At 40.4% G+C, this 22,797-nt stretch overlaps 1 protein-coding gene across 1 annotated transcript in view; it reads right to left on the minus strand.

The window, feature by feature from the left end:
- tpo (thyroid peroxidase) overlaps positions 1-22,797 on the minus strand; it is an 80,162-nt gene that overhangs the window by 20,222 nt on the left and 37,143 nt on the right. The window contains exons 7-10 of the mRNA XM_043687457.1: positions 20,620-21,126; positions 15,099-15,357; positions 14,840-15,010; positions 6,678-6,915 (exon numbers count right to left, since the gene is read on the minus strand). Coding sequence (XP_043543392.1) covers positions 6,678-6,915; positions 14,840-15,010; positions 15,099-15,357; positions 20,620-21,126 — 1,175 coding nt within the window. The remainder of the gene's footprint in view (positions 1-6,677; positions 6,916-14,839; positions 15,011-15,098; positions 15,358-20,619; positions 21,127-22,797) is intronic.

The following is a 22,797-nucleotide window of genomic DNA, read 5'->3' on the forward strand; positions in this document are numbered from 1 at the left end:
AACTACAAGCAACTGGTGAATGACTTGCCCACAGTCAATGCCAATGAGAAAAGTTCTACGTCAGAATCATGAACTGAGAGAAATAGAACAAATTTCTTTTCCTTTATATAATGCTGCAAGGTTTCATAAAACTGACCGTGCAAAATTCAGTACAGGTGCTTACCTAATATTACTTCCTATCGGACATTTAGTCATAGAGTCATAGAGATGTACAGCACGAAAACAGATCCTTCGGTTCAACTCATCCATGCTGACCAGATATCCCAACCTAATCTAGTCCCACCTGCCAGCACCTGGCCCATTTCCCTCCAAATCCTTCCTATTCATATATCCATTTGGACGCCGTTGAAATGTTGCAATCGTGCTAGCCTCCACCACGTCCTCTGGCACCTCATTCCATACATGCCCTGCCCTCTGTGTGAAAAAAATTGCCCCTTAGGTCTCTTTTATATCTTTTTCCTCTCACCCTAAACCTATGTCCTCTAGTTCTGGACTCACCCATCCCAGGGAAATGACTTTGTCTATTTATCCTATCCATGCCCCTCATGATTTTATAAGATCATCCCATAGCCTCCAACGTTCCAGAGAAAAACGCCCCAGCCTATTCAACCTCTCCTTACAGCTCAAATCCTCCAACCCTAGCAACATCCCTGTAAATCTTTTCTGAACCCTTTCAAGTTTCACAACATCCTTCCAATAGGAAGGAGACCAGAATTGCATGAAATGTTCCAAAAGTGGCCTAACCAATGTCCTGTAGAGCCGCAACATGACCTCCCAACTCCTGTACTCAATACTCTGATCAATAAAGGAAAGCATACCAAACACATTCTGTAGTATCCTATCTACCTACGACTCCACTTTCAAGGAGATATGAACCTGCACTCCAAGGTCTCTTTGTTCAGCAACACTCCCTAGGACCTTACCATTAAGTGTATAAGTCCTGCTAAGATTTGCTTTCCCAAAATGCAGCACCTCACATTTATCTAAATTAAACTCCATCTGCCACTTCTCAGCCCATTGGCCCATATGACCAAAATCCCATTGTAACCTGAGGTAACATTCTTCGCTGTCTACTACACCTCCAATTTTGGTGTTATCTGTAAACATACTAACTATACCTCATATGCTCACATCCAAATCATTTATATAAATGATGAAAAGTAGTGGACCCAGCACTCCACTGGTCATAAGCCTCCAGTCTGAAAAACAATCCTCCACCACCACTCTCTGGCTTCTACCTTTGAGCCAGTTCTGTATCTAAATGGCTCGATCTCTCTGTATCCGATGAGATCTAACCTGGCTAGCCAGTCTCCAACAGGGAACCTTGTCGAGCGCCTGACTGAAGTCCGTATAGATCACGTCAACCACTCTGCCCTCATCAATCTTCTTTGTTACTTCTTCAAAAAACTCCATTTCTTGATCATTCTGAGATGTTAGCACATTAAATGTGTTCCTTCTTGAATACTTTTTCTAGTCACTAATTCTTCTCTTAAGTGTATTATTTGTATCTTTAATTTTTTTGTACTTCATTGACTCTTTTGAATATGCAATCACTTTAAAGCTAAAGCCATTATAAATTTTGTTAATGTGCCCTGTTCTGATGAGATGTACCACTCAATAGTTTTCACTAAATCCAATTTTAATATTAATTTTCTTTGATATAACTTTACTATGTTAAATATCTTAATTTTAAAGTACGGCTAACTAGCTAAGAGAAATACATAGCAATATTGCAGTGAAAGAACCAGCTACTATTGCTGAGAAGTCTTCAATAATATGTATTCTGTCTGATCTAATAAATAATCTCATACTGTGGAGGGCCTCTGCTAGTTCAGCCATTGCATCATTTTTGACCAAATATCATTCATCAAGAGACTTTAAATCATCAGCCAGAGGTAATTTATAAGCAGGCCTAAGATCCAGAATTGAAATTCAGGACTTATGTCCTTTCCATCAACAAAACTACTCTCATCTCTGCATTGTTGCCCATCTCTGTTCCTACTTTAGTCCCAATCACCAAGGAAATCTTAATCCACACTTCAGCCATCTGTGGAGTTGATTTCTCCAATGTGCTTCCTGGCCTCTCATCATCCTCTCTCTCTGAGTTCAAACTGATCCAAAATGAACCCACCCATATTTAGATCAATGTTAAGTCCAATTTATTCTATGCCCAATCTCCAATGATTTACACTGTCTCTTTCAATTTACAAACTATGATTCAAATCTTTACTTATTCATTGCTCTCTCGCTCTGCAACATTTTTACCATTACATAGGTATTTGCATCTGTTTGAATATGACTTATCTGTAATTCCCCTCCAGTGGCATCATTATCAGCAAGAGAGAATCATCTCTTTTCTTTTAACACCTCTCAGTGACTTGAAAAAAATACTTTTTAAAAAAATTTTCTTTTTAGTAAGCAGCTATCAAACTTGCTGCATTGCCACATTGAGCATTTATTTGATAGCTTGAATTGGAGCATCGTTGTGGAGATGGGCAGCAATGTTATTTATGGAAAATATTTGCCTCAATGCTTGAAAGTTTCAGGCTGCCATATAAATGCAAGTTCTTTCCTTTTCTTTTGGATACTGACATATACTGTTAAACATTTATTGTTTGTGTAATGATTACAACAGATATGCAGCATTCTACAATTCATGAACTTGATTTAATTTCAACTCCTCACTTTGCTTTTATTGCAATGAATGTTTCCTTCATTCGTTCTCTATCACCTCACACATGAATGAAATGACTTTCCTTTGACCTTGTATGATTACTGAGTTAACTTTTCCTGTTGTTCGTTATTGTTCTTAGTGTAGCACTTTCACAGTGCTTACAATAATTTGCTTTGGGCTAATAACTATGGCAACAGCTTGTAAATGAGGTCATTGAAAGCTATTTTCAGAGCACACTGATCAATCTGGAACATTTAAATGTCTGTCTTTGTGGTCGGTGAGTTGGGACATGTTCTTAAATGAATGAAGGAAAACTGTCCCTTCAATTAAATGGGTTACACATTCACTTTGGCTCAATTTTAGTTTTACAAATTCAAACACTCGCCATCGGTATCATGAAATTTATTAATATATTGATAAATTGATTTATCACTAATAATAATGATACCAAATAAAACAGAAAGCCCATCCACATCTGTGGAGATAGAAACAAAGTTAATGCTTCAAGTCCAAAATTACTTTTTAAAAGTGAAGAAAGAGAGACATGTGATAGGTCTTATGCTGTTGAGAAAGGAACAGAAGTGGTGGCAGTGGGGAAGGGGCTGTTGAAGGTGATGTGGTCAAAAAGGAAATTTGAAGATATGTTTGAGGATGGGAGATATTAAATAAAAATAATGTCATGGACGAAAAGGCAAAGCAGTGTTAATAGCTGTAGTAAAGAAACAAAGTACATGTGCAAGTGTAAATGTTAATGGCAGAATAAAGGCCAGATTTGTCTAAAAGCAAAAATTACGAAAACAAGAAGCAGGCAAGTACTTGGCAAAATAAATCAAAACAGAGGACAGAGTTCATGGTTTGAAGGTGTTGAACTTGATGTTGATTCCAGGTGGTTGCAAAGTGCCTCATCCGAAGGTGAGATGCTGTTTCTCCACTGGAACATTGCTACAGGCTGAGACAGAACTGACAGCACAGAAGCAAGATGGCGAATAACTGGAAGGTGGACTCATGCTTGCAGACTGAGTGGCATTATTTTGTAAAGTGCTCACTCAGTCTGCCTTTAGCTTGCTCAGTGTATAGAGTCACAGAATCCCTACAATGTGGAAGTAGGCCCTTTGGCCCAACAAGTCCACACTAAACCTCTGAAGAGTATCCCACTCAGATCCATTCCATTACCCTCTTACTCGACAATCACCATGACATAAGCACCTAACCTACACATCCCTGAGCACTATAGGCAATTTAGCCAGGCCAATTCACCTCACGCAAAAGTGAGAACTGCAGATACTGGAAACCAGAGTTTAGATGAGAGTGGTGCTGGAAAAGCACAGCAGGTCAGGCAGCATCCAAGGACCAGGAAAATAAATGTTTTGGGCAAAAGCCCTTCATCAGGAATTCACCTAACTGCACAGCTTTGAATTGTGGGAGGAAACCAGAGCACCCAGAGGAAACCCACGCAGATAAGGAGAGAATGTGCAAACTCCACACAGACAGTTGCCCAAGGCTAGAATGAAACCTAGGTCCCTGATGCTTGGAGGCAGCAGCACTAACCACAGAGCCACCATGCCACCTTATGAGGAGATGGCAAGAAATCTTTCACTTTCAGAAAGGGCTGTAACTAACTTTGTTGGATGGGAAAATGTGGATCCTAAGAGCAACCCACCCAGACCCCATTATCCTATATTTACCCACACTAATGCACTGAACCAACACATGGTTGAACCCTATGGGTAATTTAGCATGCCCAATTTACCTAACCTGCACATCTTTGGACTGTGGGCGTAAACCTGAGCACCCGAAGGAAACCCACGCAGACACGGGGAGAATGTGCAAACTGCACAAAGGCAGTCACCCGAGGCTGGAATCAAATGCAGGATCCTGGCGCGGTGAGGTAGCAGTGTGAACCACTGAGCCACCATGCTGCCCGTGTTAAGGAGGTGACGTTGTGTGCAGTGAATAGATTAGATTCCCTACAGTGTGGATTCTCTACTGGCCCAATCAGTCCATACTGACCCTCTGAAGAGTAACCCACCCAGACCCATTTCCCCTCTGACTAATGCACCTAACACTATGGGCAATTTAGAATGGTCAATTCATCTGACTTGCACATCTTTGGACAGCAGGAGGAAACCGGAGCACCCGGAGGAAACCCACGCAGACACAGGGAAAATGTGCAAACTCCACACAGACAGTCACCCAAGGCTGGATTCGAACCTGGGGTCCTGGTGCTGTGAGGCAGCAGTGCTAACTACTGAGCCACCGTGCCGCCATAATTACATTTGAACAAAGTACGAGTAAATCATTGATTTACCTGGAAGGAGTGTTTGGGGTTTTGGACATTTAGGAGAGATGTGGTAAAAAAGAACAACTTCTGTGGTTGCATGAGAAGATATCACAAGAAGGGAATGAGGTGTTGGGGTAGTGGTAGAGGCATTTGCTAGGTGGTAATGAAGGTATAGTCCTTTGGAATGCTGACAAGGGAGGGGAATCTGTGTTCAGGATGGCCTTATGCAGAATGTGTCAAAAATGACAGACTGTACTCCTCTGAGGACAGATTGTGGGAAATGGATAAGAAACAGATGAAGTGGAGGGAGAGGTGATGGAAATTCATGATTAAGGAAAAGACAGATATTGCAGAAGTCCTATTGTGGGCGATAGCATTATCAGAATATATGGAATGGAGATGGAGAAAATGGGAGAATGGAATTGAGTCTTTAAAGGAAACAGTGTTTGAGCAATTGCAGTCAAATTAGTTGCTGGAGTTGATGGGTTTGTCATGAAATCTGGTGGATAGCCTAGCCCCAGAATTGGAGACAGAGAAATGAAAGAAAGGAGGTGTCAGATGTCGGCTATGTGAAGGTGAACAAAAGTTGGAAATTCGAAGCACAATTGATTATTTTTTCTCAGTTCTGGGTGAGAGCACAATGCAATGCTAACACAGTCATCAATGTATCAGAAAGAAAGTAGGGACAGTGGTCTTGTGTATCACTATTACCGTGGGGGAGATTCAATAATGATGCAGCATGGATAAAGCAATGCCAGTATTATATGTTTTACATGGAAATATCAATTCTGTTGTCAAAACCCTGCTAGAGTTTCTGGCATAGAAATTCCTTATAGGAGAAAGTGAGGACTGCAGATACTTGAGGTCAGAGCTGAAAATGTGTTGCTGGAAAAGCGCAGCAGGTCAGGCAGCATCCAAGGAGCAGGGGAATCGATGTTTCGGGCATGAGCCCTTCTTCAGGAAATTCCTTATGTAGATTAAGGAGATAGCAATGCTTATGATGATGCAGCAGTGACAGCAACAATCATCGGCTTCATTCAGAGCAGAGAGAAATGAAAATGGAAAAAGAGGATATTTGTAGGCATCTACCAGAGTTAGACTATGGTCATTGTTAAGCAGAGGCATCCAAATAAGATCTAAAGTGGAATCAAAGCACAAACCATTAACCATGAGGTAACCCCAAGATTAAATTGGCTTCAAAATATTTTAAAAAGCCCCCTTATCATGTGACAAGCTGCAAAATGTAAAAGGATCTAATTCTCTTCTCTTCAGCTTTGCTACATCTTTTGTATATATGTGGGAGTACAGGTACCATCTGATCTAAAATGTCTGTCAGGCTGCATTATTTGTTATCTGTGGAACCTTTTCTCAACAATCTTAAACAGTTTAACTTTACTGCAGTCCTGTTATTAATCCCTTTCCCTAAAATAGCAGGCTCCAGAAACCCATCACTGCCAACCTAACAATCACAATATTCATACACAATAAAGATTCCAAAAATAACATGAACATTGTATCCTTTGAAAGTAATAGTTGCTCAGAAAAAGAAGTTAGTAATTTTCAGTGCTCACAGGTTTTCTTTAGTTCTATCTGTTCTGCTCCAAATTTCTTGATTAATCTGTATTAAGCTGGTTAATGCAATAAAACTAGACATTTAGCAGAATGCTGTGACCAACCGTCTAGGTATGTGGATGGATTGGAAATAAACAATATAAAACTCACCTATCGCCTTCTCTTAAAGTTTTCATTTGTTTTCCAATTAAACAAGCAAATAATGGACCAATTCTGGCTCCAGGGAGAAAATCTTCTGCTAAGCCACCAAGCCAGATGTCAATATTGTTTGGATGCCCATAGAGATCCATTATCTTTTCAACTAAATCTAAATCAGATATTGCTTTCCTTAAATTGGCTTTAGTTTCTAATCTTTCCAGCTCACAGAATTCCCTCCAGTCATTGTATCCTAGAAGTAAAGAAGAGTCATATATTCACTGTTAGCTTATGAAATCAACAAGAAACTCTGGTTCTGAAAATACATCAGAGGATATTATCACACATCAGTTTGTGATTGTCTGCTTCTTTACTTTAGCAGGCGTATTAACAAATAAACAACTCAATTGAAGTAACAAATAATTTCAAATATAGCTGTCAAACAGCAACTTATCACAATGTCACTCTAATGTGTCTGTATTGATCACAAGTTCAGTAATGCCATAACCCTCCTCTAACAGGTATTGACACCATTGTCAGGGACCAGCATCAAAACATTCAGCAAAGGAATAGAAACAATATATTTGGCAAAGTGACAGAGATCTGAGACAAGAGGATGTGCCCCAGGGTTTGGTATTATTGACGTTGATCTTTTTGACATAATAATGTCTTAGGTTAGGGTGTAAAGGCATCATTTCAAAGTTTTCAGATGACACAAAATTCAGGAATGTGATAGGGAATAAGGAACAATGCAAACAGATTTCAGGAAGATTTGATGCAGGAGTGAAATAGGCAGATACATAGCAGATGCAATTTAATGTATGGAGTGATATATTTCCATAGAAGAGTTAGGAGAGGTAATAGGAAAAAGGAATCCATTTCAAAGATACTCCAGGATCATAGAAAGCTCAGGCTGTATGTGCACAAATATTTGGAGAGGCCTGTTATAAAAGCATAAATATGGTTTGTGCGCAGAGACTTAAAGACAGAGGCATGGACATTATATTAAGCCTTTATAAATGGTGAGTCAGCCTTTGACTGGAATATTGCATCCAATCCTGGGTGCCACACTTTAGGAAGATCTTTGAGGAGATACAGACAAAATTATTAGAATGATATTGGTGACTATTCTGCTAACGAGATTTTTAGCAATCTATGGCTCTGCTCCTTTGAGTAAAAAGGTTAAGAAGAGGTTAAATAGAGATGTTCAAAATTATAAAGGTTATTTACAAGACTAAATGAGGACAATCTGTATCCAATGGCAGAGGATTGGTAACCAGAAGATTTACGTTTAAGTTAGTTTGAAAATGAACTAGAGATAAGGTGACGAGAAATTGCTATGAGCTAGAATGAACTGCCTGAAAGGGTGGTGGAGCCATTCAATAATAACTTACAAAAACAGACTTGATAAATATATGAAGGGCAACAGTGCAGCTTTAAGAGGAAAATTTGACTAGCACTTTCAAAAAGTTAGTACATGCATGAATAGCTGAATGGTCACATCTTGTGCTATATTTATATTTAAAATTCAATTGTTAGCATACATGGAAGATATTCCTGCCTGGGTTGTGCTTTGAGACCTAAAATGCACCATGCAGATATATTTGAAATGGAAATGGGCAGGAACTTCACAGAAGTTAGCACTTCAAGCAAACATTTTGCAATAGCTAACACCCCAAGTTTAAGTGGGGTTAAATGGGGATGTAAATTAAGTTTCCAACCACATTATTTCCCGATAATTGTTTAAAATATATAACTGTAAAAATGTAGAAAGTTTGGTTTCAATTTTAAGCCAAAGTCGAGGTTGTTTAATTTTAGCTTCTTTAATTATGCCCAAGTGTGCTTACAAGCATTGCTTCAACTTTTAATCCAATTTAGAAGCTTTTTGGTACAAAAAAGCCCCAATTCATCTTGGTTTTAATAATGTACATATAAATGAGAAGCAATCTCAGCTGGATGAGAATGACACCCTGTTTGATGCCTTTAATCAAAAAACAATTCAGACAGTCAAGTCACGTGACATTTTATAAATTCCTACTTTGGAAATAGAACCAGTCTGACTCAAGATTGGAATATAGACAGACTCTAACCTCATACCTTTAATGCATTGTCTGAGCTAAGATGTCACCTTTTTTGGTATAAAACCTTAAATTATCTCAGGAATGTGACTTGAAAGAAGTTCTGGGATTTACACATTAATGAATTGAAACCTGCAAACCCATTCCAAAAGCTGAAAGACTTAACAGCAATCTGGGTTTGTTCAATATATCATATCAATTGCATGGCACTATGATTTTGCGCTTATGATCCTGCTCCACTAGTGACCTGATGAAGGAGCAGCGCTGTCAAAACCAATACTTCCAAATAAAACTGTTGGAATGTAGGGGAAAATGAGGACTGTAGATGCTGGAGATTAGAGCCAAAAAGTGTGGCGCTGGAAAAGCATAGCCGGTCAGGCAGATCCGAGGAGCAGAAGAATAGAACAGCTGTGCTTTTCCAGCATCACATTTATTGACTCTGTTGGACTATAACCTGTTGTTGCATGATTTTTAACTTCACCAAAAAACTCTGTTGTATATGTTTAAGGAAAGAGAAAAAAAAGAATGCTTGGGAATTTAGAAAGGCCAAGTAGTTCTGCAAAGATAGTGGAAATTCCAGCTAAAGGAATGTCTATGTGTGTCTGATGTGTGACTGTCAGTAACACCCATATTTGGACTGGGAAGTTGTATTTGAGATTTGTACCATGGTCCTAAGTTGGCTCCTGTGCAGCCAGATGCAGACTAAATAAGGGACTGTTTTTTAGAGGATCAGCATTCTTAAAACTGTACTGGACTGAATACGTGGCAAAATAAATCTCAGGTTTTAGCAATTTTTCAGAAGATTTGTAGCTCAAGTTGATGAGAAGTATGTAAGTTAGCTCACTGAGCTGAAAGGTTTGTTTTCAGATGTTTCGTTTCCATGACTAGGTAGCATCATCAGTGACAGTCCCTGGTGAAGCACTGGTGGTATGTCCAGCCTCTCTATTTATAGATCTTAGTTCTTAAGGTGGATGATGTAATTCCTGTGGACAAAGGATGCATGATCATTAATTTAAACAAATCAGACTATCTTATAACTGCAAATGCTCTGCTTGCAGATACTTACACTTACCAGCAGGTGGCGATAAACCCGACCCCATAACTCCTAAACAAAATCTTATCCTTTCTAACAGGACTTAAAAAATCAGGAGAATTAAACAGGGCAGACTTTGAAAATATGAAACCAGATGGATCCAACACACCATGCTTCTTTGGATTACCAAATATACACAAAATTGGGGACCCCCCCTCAGACCCATAGTCTCTTTACCTGGCACACCAACGTACAGATTAGCCAAGGAACTCCACCAGAAACTACAACACCTAATTGAAGATTCACGCCACTCCATTCACTCCACCCAAGAACTCCTGAACAACATCAAATACAGATTACAACAGGATCTTGACCAGATGGGCCAATGGTCTGAGAAGTGGCAGATGCAGTTTAATTCAGATAAATGTGAGGTGCTGCATTTTGGGAAAGCAAATCTTAGCAGGACTTAGACACTTAATGGTAAGGTCCTAGGGAGTGTTGCTGAACAAAGAGACCTTGGAGTGCAGGTTCATAGCTCCTTGAAAGTGGAGTCGCAGGTAGATAGGATAGTGAAGAAGACATTTGGTATGCTTTCCTTCATTGGTCAGAGTACTAAGTACAGGCGTTGGGAGGTCATGTTGCGGCTGTACAGGACATTGGTTAGGCCACTGTTGGAGTATTGCATGCAATTCTGGTCTCCTTCCTATTGGAAAGATGTTGTGAAACTTGAAAGGGTTCAGAAAAGATTTACGAGGATGTTGCCAGGGTTGGAGGATCTGAACTACAGGGTGAGGCTGAACAGGCTGGAGCTGTTCTCCCTGGAGCATTGGAGACTGAGGGGTTACCTTTAGAGGTTTACAAAATTATGAGGGGCATGGATAGGATAAATAGGAAAAGTCTTTCCCTGGGGTGGTGGAGTCCAGAACTAGAGGGCATAGATTTAGGGTGAGAGGGGAAAGATATAAAAGAGACCTAAGGGCCAACCTTTCCACGCAAAGGGTGGTATGTGTATGAAATGAGCTGCCAGAGGATGTGGTGGAGGCTGGTACAATTGCAACATTTAAGAGGCATTTGGATGGGTATATGAATAGGAAGGGTTTGGAGGGATATGGGCTGGGTGCTGGCAGGTGGGACTAGATTGGGTTGGGATATCTGGTTGGCATGGATGGGTTGGACTGAAAGGTCTGTTTCCATGCTGAACATCTCTATGACTCTATGACACCAAGATAGAAGAGGACAAAATAATGCTCTCCTTTGACATTACAGCCCTTTTCACATCAATTAACATCAACCTGACCAACGAAACGCTGGCATCACTATTAGGAAAACCAGGACCACACACACTAGACAGCATCAACTTCATCAGTAAAGACAACATCCTCAAGCTAGTGGATCTGTATCTCACCACCCACTTAACCCACATTCAATAACAAAACCTACAAACAAGTCAGTAGAACATCCATGGGATTACCAATATCAGGGTTCATAGTGGAAGCAGTAATGCAGAGACTTGGACAAGCTGTTCTCCCATCTATCCAACCCAAACTTTGGGTCCACTATGTGGATGATGCCTTTGTCTTCGCAAAGTGGAACAATTTAGAGGAAACATAACAGTTGAACATACAGTTAACAGAGAGCTTCAAACCAGTGTCAAAAAAAAATACATAGACCAAATACTTAAGTTCAGAAGTAATCATCCCAACACCCACAAACGCAGCTACATCAAGACGTTATTCCAATGAGCTACATCACACTGAAGCACCCAAAAACTACAAACAGCAGAAGAAAAATATCTATAAAATGTTTTCAAGACAAACAGGTACCCAATAAACACAACTTGCTGATTCCTCAGAAACAAACCCAAACAAGCAGACATAACGCAACTAAAAACTCTCGCCACATTACCTTACATTAAAAACATATCAGAAATGACTACCAGACTACTCAGACCCCTTGGCATCATGGTAGCCCACAAACCTACCAACACACTTAAACAACAAACTAATGAACCTAAAGGATCCATGAGATACTACCAGCAAAACTAACATCATTTGCAAGATACCCTGCAAGAACTGTAAAAAACACTACATTGGTCAAACTAGCAGGAAACTTGCCACCAGGATACTTGAACACCAACTAGTCACGAAAATACATGACCCACTATCACTAGTTTCCATACATACAGACAAAGAACACCATTTTGACTGGGAAAAAACACACATCCTAGGATAGGCAAAACAAAGACACGCATGAGAATTCTTAGAGGCATGGCATTCTAACCAGATCTCCATCAATAAACACATCGGCTTAGATCCCAATCGACCTTCCCTTGAAAAAGAACTGTAAATGACATCACCACCTTAAGAAACCAAGACCTATAAATAGAGAGGTGGGACATACTCCTGCGCTTCACCGAAGACTCTCGCTGATGATGTTACCTAGTATGGTGATGAAACGTCTGAAAACAAACCTTCCAGCTCAGTGAGCTAACTTAAATACAAACCTAACGTGTCTTGAGGTGCCAGTGCTGAACTGGGGACAAGCTCAGAAGCCAAATGATGCCAGGTTGTAGTCCAACAAATTTATTTGAAATCACAAACTTTCGGAATGCAGCCACTTCGTCAGGTATAGTGAGGGAGAATTTATAGGTAGAGAGATCAAAAGATTATACAAATGGTGTGAGTGGAGTGTTGAATAAGAAGTCTCTGCAGGTGACCAAGAGTGATAGACGGTATGAGCAAAGTGTCAACAGCTGAATAACAAGCGAAGGGATGACCTATTGTCTGATTAAATGAGGTATTATGAATCACCTGCAGAGATTTCTTATTCAACACTCTACTCACACCATGTAGATGATCTTTTGATCTCTCTGCCTATATCTCTCTCTGCCTTCTGTGTCTGTGTGCTTTTCTATCTCACGCCACTTGATGAAGGGGCAGCGCGCTGAAAGCTTGTGAGTTCAAATAAACCTGTTAGACTATAACCTGTTGTAATGTGACTTCTGACGTTTTTACATTAAGCAAACAGTTACCACCAGTCATGTGATTTACAGAAAACCTTGTTTAACAGAGAATCTCTAATGCCATGGTGAATTTTCAATTACCTCTTTTAAATAACCCACTTCCATAAACCATGGAAGTAAATTCATTTTCCACAATCCTTCAAAACCCAAATATTCCAAGCACTCTTAATATGAAATCAGTTGTTGGTGTGAGCTACTAAGCATTGTAGTTCTTTTTTTTTGTTTCATGTGTGAGCAATGACAGAGGTGTGACAGTTAATAACAATGTATGGAAGCAGTAGTCTGCCATTGATTCCATGCAATAATGTAATAGACTCAAGAGGCATCTGATTGAGATGCTTGGCATTCAATTTTGGTTTTCTGCTATGGTATCATTAGAATGCTAATGAACGTTCAGAGAAGCATGGAATAGACAGTAGTACAAACCCTGATGGAGCGTGATACATCATTCATCCTCTTGCAGCATTGGGCCCTTGGTGCATTTAAGTACCCAAAGGCATTGACCTCCAGAGCTACATTGTCCATCTTTCTTCATCAGCCGGGATGGCCTCTTACTGCCATCCCTCAGGAAACGAACCCCCCTTATTTCCTGAATATTCTTCAGGAGAACTGCTAGGGAGGGATCATTGCACTGTACAACTTTTTGCCTGGTCTCTTGACAGTTTCAGGGGTGGGTGGAGGTGTTAGGTAGAGATTGAGTGATACTCCTAGGTTGCAGAGAGTGAAGTGCTGTCCAAGGTGTCTTTTAAATGTGGCGCCTGGATATTGAAGCCTGAAAGTTCCTGGCTGAGGACTGAAATCCTCTCTGCCTGCCTGTAAATTTGCCGTTTTGTCCATTTTCACACATAGGAAATAAGCTGAGACGAATGCAAAACCTATTCACCTGAGAAAGCTCAACATGCCCTTTAGCAGATGTATCTTTCACTTTTAAACCTGCCTTCACTCAAAAACACAGCTTTCTTGCGTGCTCCATGCATATATTTAGTCATCACTGTTTCTGTTTGTTTTGCTCAAATTTGTAAGAGATTATTTTTGGTGTTTCAATTCAAACCTGGAGCACTGTCATATTTATTTTTACCCTTAGTTCTTCCTACATTATACTTTTTAAACGATTACATTATATCAAACCAAACCTGCAAAAATATTTGCCTTGTCCCATATCTCTTAACTAGGATCACAACAATACCAACTTCCCTTGAATATCTTTTATTTTTGTCAGAAGCTTTGACCCAACCAAATTGTTGAAATAAAATAAAGCAGATAATTAATAAGAACCCGTGGAACATTTGCAATGGAATGGTACCAGTTGGAAAGTGATCCCCTCTGATGCATTTTAGGTGCCTAATTGGTTGTAGTTCCATTGCTGAGTTGACTTAAAAACAGAAGCATAACTTTTGGATACGTTTATGTTTACAATACATAAAAATTACTATGAAGTCAGGGCAGCACGGTGGCTCAGTGGTTAGCACTGCTGCCTCACAGCGCCAGGGATCTGGGTTTGATTCCAGCCTCGGGCCACTGTCTGTGTGGAGTTTGCACATTCTCCCGTGTCTGCGTGGGTTTCCTCTGGGTGCTCCGGTTTCCTCCCACAGTCCAAAGATGTGCAGGTCAGGTGAATTGGTCATGCTAAATTATCTGTAGAGTTAGGTGCATTAGTTAGGGGGAATGGGTTTGGGTGGGTTGCTCTTCGGAGGGTCGGTGTGGACTAATTGGGCCGAAGGGCCTGTACCACACTGTAGGGAATCTAATCTAATCTAAAAAAAACGGTAGTAATTAGCTTAAAGGAGCTCCTAGGGGGAACTGGAAGGCTTGAAGTTTTCCGTAGTGCATGATGGGTAGAGTACATTGACTGAATTATTGAGGCTCAGCTATTCTTCAAATGAACCCTTTTATGGTAAGAATTATTCTTTTCAATCCATATTTTATACAGAAAAACATTAAAACAATCATACTCAATGCAACTGCTCACACTCTGAAAACCTACAATTTGTTTTTACGCTTAATTATATTTGTAAGATATGGCTTTTCAGGTGGTTCAGTTTACCAGGAAGCCCATGGTCACGCCCTCGTTGCAGGTTTAACGATGCCAGATCCATTGCTGCAGCACTTGTCAGAGTGAATAATTTCTCTGTCAGTTCTTCAATCATCATTTGATCCGAAGTTTGTAGTTTTGCTGGTTTAGCCAGCAGCCCCCTGAACAAGGGACTTAAACCACCTGCCAATCACAAGGGAAATACAGACTTAATTCCTCGTCTCTTGTAAGAATGCTGTGATATTATTTGAAGCCTCATAACAACTATAACCTTCTTTTATGATTCTCCAAGGACTGAAGAAGCTGTTATGCAGATTTATACTCGGGTACTTGGGATGCTCCTTGAAATTTTCGTCCAATCTTTGTATCCTAGGACTGATAGTTGCATGACCGAAACGGAAAGCTGCAGTTGAGAACACATTGGATAATGTGGGATTCAGCGTTTCATCATATCCATGATACTTTCCAAGTCGTTGATCAAAAGCTTGAGAGCCAAGGATTTTCGGAATGTAGTCTCTCATTGTAATAATCTACAGCAAATACAGTGAATCTTAACCGTGAGTAACTCTCAGAGGAATGTCACGAAATAGAACCAGATACATCATTACTAAACCAGACAAGTTAAAAGCATTATCCTAGGAAAGACGTTTTATGACTAGACATGTAATTGCAAATATTGCACTTATCAATGGTCAGTGAGCTTTCGAATACAACACAGCAGTAGTTAATTATAAAGCTTTTGAAGGCTCATCGGAATGTTTTTAATAATAGGAATAGTCAGCTTGAAAACTATCATTAGGGTTTTGCTGTGTTAGTTGTCAAGTTAACTTCATACTGTTGCAGCACATAGATCTGCAATCTTTCTGTCTTTGATCAATCATCTCATTGCTGTTTGTGGCCTCCATCTGTTGATGCCTGCTGTATTTCTCCAGTTTCAGTCGTGATGTCCTTTATTGCATTAACTGTGATGTGCTTTCAGGATTCCTGAGATCAGCAAATAGCTGTAAATGTGAAAGCTCTTTCATTTTTTCTTTAAAGCTACGTATGTGGTTCACTGCAATCAAAGCCAATTTGTGTGAAAGCCTTTCTTCAAAGAGTTGAGGTGTGCTATGGTATATGGGTACTTCTTCTTCGCAATTATTTTGAGGTATGCATTTGAGGTATGAGGAAGGTTCACCAGACCACAAATGTTAACCCTGATTTCTCTTCACAGATGCTACTAGACCCACTGAGCTTTTCCAGCACATTCTGTATTTGTTTTTGATTTACAGTATCTGCAGTTCTTTCAGTTTTTATTTAGGCTTATGGTTATGTTTGGTGACATGATGGCTGAAACAAGCAGTTGCCTTGGGGTTAATAAAAAAAGACCAGTGAATCGATTATGATATCCTGTGCTTTGTTGCATGTGATATTTGTCAGGGATGGACTGACAAAGAAATTGATTATCTTTCAATGAAACAGCTAAAAGAAAAAATGGTGCAGTGCAACTTTAGGATATGCCTTTCCAACAGGTGGCCTTTAATGGCAGCTGTAAATGGGTTTAGCTGGTGTTACCTGAGAACAGAATGGGACATCAGGGTTTCAATAATTCCCAATCCTAATTATATTTCTTGACAATGTGAATCTCTCGTACAATGAAAGCGAAGGGTATATCATTCTTATTTCTCTATATCACTGACTATTCTTGTGGGTGGGCCTTACATCTTGTATGTCCCAGAGTTTTTACCTTTTGAAAATCTAGAACAATGGAGTAAGAATTAAGCTTAGAAAATAGAACCTGTACATTGTCACGGTGCTCCACTTCATTGGGATATATTACCTGCTGCAATGTGATCTCTTGCCTTTGGGAGAATATAACCTCAATGTGATCAGAGCTCGGGTACAAACAAGCATTATATTGAACAGGTAAATGTACAAGATGCAGCAAATTTAAAAATCAAAACTTTATTGATTCCCTTGAAATGTTGATAACAACTTAACTACTCCTCCCGTACAGCCGGTGTGAGGTCCTTGGCTGAGTGAGAGGTGATACAGCCACAGATAAACCAGAATGGCAGTTAGTGCAGCAGTAGTGATCCCACTTACAAATCAGGAGGTTCTGGCTCAAGTCCAACCTGTTCCAGAAGTGTGCAATAACATCTTCAAATAGGTTAAGTGGAAAATATCGACCACAATGGCTGCTTTTATTCACAATTAATGTCTCCAATTTCTCCTTACAGGCATATCAGCTCGTTTTATTCTTCCTAACTATTGCTGGAGAATATGATGGAATGAATCTTCACAAATGTGAACTTAGATTAAATGATATCTGGGCACTGATTCTGGAAGACTCACCCATGAATCTGGTTCTCACCATATCACTGGGAGGAAGGGAGTGGATAGGATGAGCTGTCGTTTGCATATCCATGATTCATAGAGGCAACATGTTGAAGTGTAGATGCCTTCAAATAGATCCAGCTTTCACAATAGGGAGTCACAAATTGCAGACTTTAAAAGCTGCCAGGCATCTTTGGAGATGCAGGATACACCTTTGGATATGACTAAGGCCACCTTTGGAAGGGGTCAGATGTCCTTTGGGATAATTCAAATGCTCTTTGGAATGGTCAAAAGTAGACATGAGTACGCATACAAAGTTCATAAACTCAATGGAGTGTTGAAGCTGTCAAGGCATTTAACTTGCCTGTTCTTTAACTTTAAACAAACAAGCTGCAGTTCACAACAAAACTGCTCACTATTTCACTTTGTTAACATAAATCTGAGGGCTGTGATTTGTGCTGCATGACCGATTCCACAACCCTCTTTTAAATTTATGGGATGAGGTCATCATTGATTCGGCCAGAATTTAATGCCCATCCCCAAATGCCAACAAGGTAGTTAATAGTCAATCATGTTGCTACGGGTCTGGCATCACATGTAGGCCAGACCAGGTAAGGATGGCATATTTCCTTCCCAAAGGACATTAATGAACTGGATTGTTCTTTCCAATAATCAACAGTGGTCACAGAACTATTATTAATCTTGCTTTTTCAATTTCAGATTTTGAAAAATTGAATTCAAATTTCACCACTTGCTATGGTTGAATTTGAAGTTGTGTTCCTAGAACATTAGCCTGGGTTTTCAGGCTACTAGTCTAGTGACATTACCACTAAACACCTTCCATTATAGCTTGCCAGTCAGCTCAGAGTTTGATTGACAGCTTCAAATATTTGTAAAGTACTTGAAGTAGAACTACAAATGATTATTTTTCTAAAGGGTTAATACTTGAATTAGATATTTGCTTTTTTTTATTAAATACAGGATTATGTATTTGGAGTGAATGGACTTTTATGAATGGGTACATATCTTTGTTATAAATAGTATATGCTAGATATTTTTATTATTTCTCAGCATGGGTCCTGAACTCTTTTGTTGGGGAACAGTCAATGAAATGATGTGGAGGGTGTAAGAAAAAAAATGATGGTGTATGGGAGACTGAATTGATGCTGAGTTTGCACTGGGGTTATAAAGAGTAATGGTGAAGGTTAAAGAGATATAGTTTTACATGGAGGTTATAAAGGGTGATGAGGCAGCAGATAGAGTATCAGGGGCTATTGGAACGGGTTGAAGGGAATGATGTGGGCTGGGTTGGCACAGGAATGTGAGGTGTGAGTGGTCTTTTTGCTTTATTTTTGTTTAAACCTGGGACCAAGTTTGGGATCACTGAGGTAGGCCTTTCTCACAGCCTTCATCTGCAATGGTAGATCTTGTGTTGGCCTCTGATCTTGTCCTAGGAATGGGGGTTCTGAGCCTAATTAATTCCCATACTCCCAGAATGAAAATCTGACTGAATAGATTTGTGGAGAAGGTCATTTTTTTTCCCAACTCCTGTGCTCCCAAATTAGAAATGGAAATTCAGACTTATATCTACAAAATCTTTCAAAATGCTACAACACTGCAGTCTACACGTTATCCCAGGGACGCTTAACTATTACTTTCTTTGTGGCAATGTCGCAAATGAAAAAGTTCATTTCTTGACAATCCTGTCCATGACAATATCCTACCATTCATAATCTCCCCTCACAGTTAACTTACATTGGATTCCTGTTCTGTGATATATTGCTTCCAGAATGAGCAATTCCACTCCAGGACATCCCAGATGTCCTCCTACGTCCAGCACTGTAATTTCCTCTCCCCTGTTATCAACAATGCCCTCAATTGTGTCTCCTCCATTTCCCACACCACAGCCCTTGAACTCCATTCCTCCAACCACAATGAGAATAGAATCCCCCGGTCTTCACCTTCCACCCTGCTAATCTCCAAACCCAGCATATCTCCCTCCGTCATTTCCGCCACCTAAAATCAGACCCCACCACCACCAAAAATATATTTCCCTCCCCATTCCTATCTGCCTTCCACAGGGTCCATTCCCCCGTGACTCCCTCGTTAGGTTCACACTCTCCACCAACCTCGTCTCCACACCTGGCACCTTCCCCTACCGCTGCAAGAGGTGCAAAACCTGCGCCTGCACCTCACCCCAAGATTTGAGCATGCAAAAAGCTGAAGGGAGATGGAATGTTCTCTATACCACCAATTTGAATATTGCAATGTAGCAGGGATGAAAATATAGGTTCTCAATCCACTGCCATTATTCCTCTTGCTGTCCACTGGTTTTCTAGTCTCTGTTGAGATTTTTGAGCTTAGGCAATCAGAATACCGCAAGTAGGCATCTGCACCAATATCACTTTAACTCAGCGTGAGTGCCTGCGAGTTTATTGGCGTCTATATGGAGTGAAGGATGTGGGAGTGAGAAGGATGGGAAACAGGCAGAATTTTCCATAAGAAAGCCTCTTTCCTTGTCCTTTGTGATTGGCCGCTGTTATTAGGAGACATGGTGGCTCAGTTGTTACCACTGCTGCCTCACAGGGTACTGGTTTCAATTCCAGCCTTGGGCGACTGTCTGTGTGGAGTTTGCACATTTTCTCCATGTCTGCGTGGGTTTCCTCCGGGTGCTCTGGTTTCCTCCCACAGTCCAAAGATGTGCAGGTCAGGGTGGATTGGCCGTGCTAAATTGCTAGAGTGTTCAGGGACATGCAGGTTAGGTGCATTAGTCAGGGGTAAATATAGGGTAGGCAGAATTGGTCTTGGTGGGTTACTCTTCAGAGGGTTGGTGTGGACTTGTTGGGCTGAAGGGCCTGTTTCCACACTGTAGGGATTCTATGATTAAAATGGCCTTCATTTGGTGGACTCCACTGCTGCTACAGGATAAAAGTGTCTGACTACTTCATACAGCTATTCAATTTGCTCAGGACCAGAGGCAAGATCGAATAGCATGCTGGTTTTTGACATCATCTGGTCAGTCCAAAGTCTTTTCCTAATGTCAGACAGCAATGCCTCTGCTCTCTTCCTCCTGACACCCCATTTCTGACTAAATGGGAAGGTGATGGACAATCACAAGATGCATTCCAATTTAAGACGATAAGACATAGGAGCAGAAATTAGACCATTCAGCCCATTAAGTAAGCTCTGCCATTCAATCATGGCTGATAAGGTTCTGCCCTGTTCATTTGTATTTTGCCCAAAGTCTACATTAACCATCCCATAATCTTGGGGACAATATTTAGCATGGACTGTTCCACATCAACATTTGAAAAATGTATCTGGCTATCCTGTATCCCTCCACTGCTCTGTCTGAATCCTGTTTCCTCAACCTTATGTAAGGTTGAGGAAACCATCCCATAATCTTGGGGACAATATTTAGCATGGACTGTTCCACATCAACATTTGAAAAATGTAGAAATAATGAATTAACCAACCTGATGCAGTGCGCCAATAATTTTACGTGTCTCTTGGTATAGAGTTTCTGAATTCCAGTGAGAGTTCATCCTGTGCAGGGCCTTTGCTAAGCGATTATGCTCACGCATCCATAACGTGTGCATTGAAGCAAGAGTAAGAACTTCATTTGCTCGGCCTTCTCCAGCCAGAAAACATTCTACTCTTTCACTGTGAGTAGCATTAGGCGCTTGTAGACATGGAGATGGAACCTGATCTACAAAAGGCAACAGTTCATAGCTGCCATCCTTGTATTTTGCATTAGTGAGAAGGAGACCCTCCTCACTTGAATGATTCCTTAGCTTTGTTGCTTGAGCTGCAGTGCTCCCGTAGACAGTTGAAGCATCAATAAAGGAAGTTACTGCATTGATTTGTTGTCGAGGGTTTAGAGTCTCAAAGGGCATTTCCTGATGTCCTGTTCCACATGATGGTGAGGAGCGATAGAATGTGATGCATTCATTAATTTTGAAGCGGGGATCACTTTGATGTACCTGTTTGATGAACATTGAAATGCGGCAAGGTTAAAATGGTGAACACTATCTTTTGGCTTCCAGTCAATAAATCAAAGTTGGAGCACCATATACTGTGCATCTATATGTAATGACCACCTTTTAGATCTTTTATATTCTACAATAATTACCTAATCTTAGCAGCAATATGACAGTATCATGAACATTTTGCAATGCAGGATTTATAAAATTATAAGGGGCATAGATAAGTGAATGACAAGTGTCTTTTCCCTAGGCGGGGGGAGTTCAAAACAAGGGGCCATATTCTTAAGGTGAGAAGAGAAAAATTTTAAAAGGGCATGAGGGCAACATTTTTACATAGAAGGTGGTATGTGTGTGGAATGAACTGCCAGAGGAAGCAGTGGATACAGTACAGTTACAACATTTAGAAGACATTTGGATAAGTTCATGAATAGGAAAGATTTGGAGGGTTACGAACAAAGAACAAGCAGGTGGGACTAGTTTAGTTTGGGAACATGGTTGGTGTAAACTGGTTAGGGAGAGCACAGCAGTTCAGGCAGCATCCAAGGAGCTTCGAAATCAACGTTTCGGGCAAAAGCCCTTCATCAGGAATCCCCGAAAAGTCGATTTCGAAGCTCCTTGGATGCTGCCTGAACTGCTGTGCTCTTCCAGCACCACTAATCCAGAATCTGGTTTCCAGCATCTGCAGTCATTGTTTTTACCTCGTAAACTGGTTAGACCATGCTGTATGACTCTATGACTATGAAAATGAGGTTATTTATCCTTCGTGGTAGGGTTGGCTTTTTGCTGGAACAACATTGTCTTACTCGAGTTCGATTTGCTTGCATGTTCCTCTCCTTCAAATGTTTGAGACATTAGTGCTGCTGCTGTAATAAATATCTATTGTGGTGAAGACAGTCACATTTAGTGATGCCTGACTCTGCATTTCCAACACAGAGGGTAGCTGGAAATGTGTTGCTGGAAAAGCGCAGCAGGTCAGGCAGCATCCAGGGAACAGGAGAATCGACGTTTCGGGCATAAGCCCTTCCTGAAGAAGGGCTTATGCCCGAAACGTCGATTCTCCTGTTCCCTGGATGCTGCCTGACCTGCTGCGCTTTTCCAGCAACACATTTCCAGCTCTGATCTCCAGCATCTGCAGACCTCACTTTCTCCTCCAACACAGAGGGTAGCCTTTCTCCAGTAAAAAGAAGTCTTTGTAATGTTATCCACATCAATTGAATCAGCTCTGATATTATTAAAATATTGCAGTAGCTGAATTCTTTGCACATAACTTTCTTGCACCTGGAATCATCTTGATGAATCTACGCTGACTGTTCTCCATGTTTTTGCTTACCTTTGTATAATAGCCAGCCACAATTGCATTTAGTACTCCAAATTGTGGTGAAATCATTTCCTTGTATAGATAGTAAGTGAACAGCTTAAAGTTAATCATATATTAAGGAACACGACTAGAAATACCGTTGACAATAAGTCACAGAGGTTTTTCTTAATGAGTGTTCATTCATCATCATATAAATTAATTATTTCCTCTCTCCAATTATACCAGTAAGTTGGACTGCATAGAAACATTGAGGTCAGCATTCATTGAAAGACGGAAGACATGAAATGATTCCACAATACAAAGTAAATGTCATTCTGCACATTTTATTCAAGTTTATATGTGGTGCAGAA

The sequence above is a fragment of the Chiloscyllium plagiosum genome, chromosome 3, assembly GCF_004010195.1.
Source record: "Chiloscyllium plagiosum isolate BGI_BamShark_2017 chromosome 3, ASM401019v2, whole genome shotgun sequence".
Classification (NCBI taxonomy): domain Eukaryota; kingdom Metazoa; phylum Chordata; class Chondrichthyes; order Orectolobiformes; family Hemiscylliidae; genus Chiloscyllium; species Chiloscyllium plagiosum.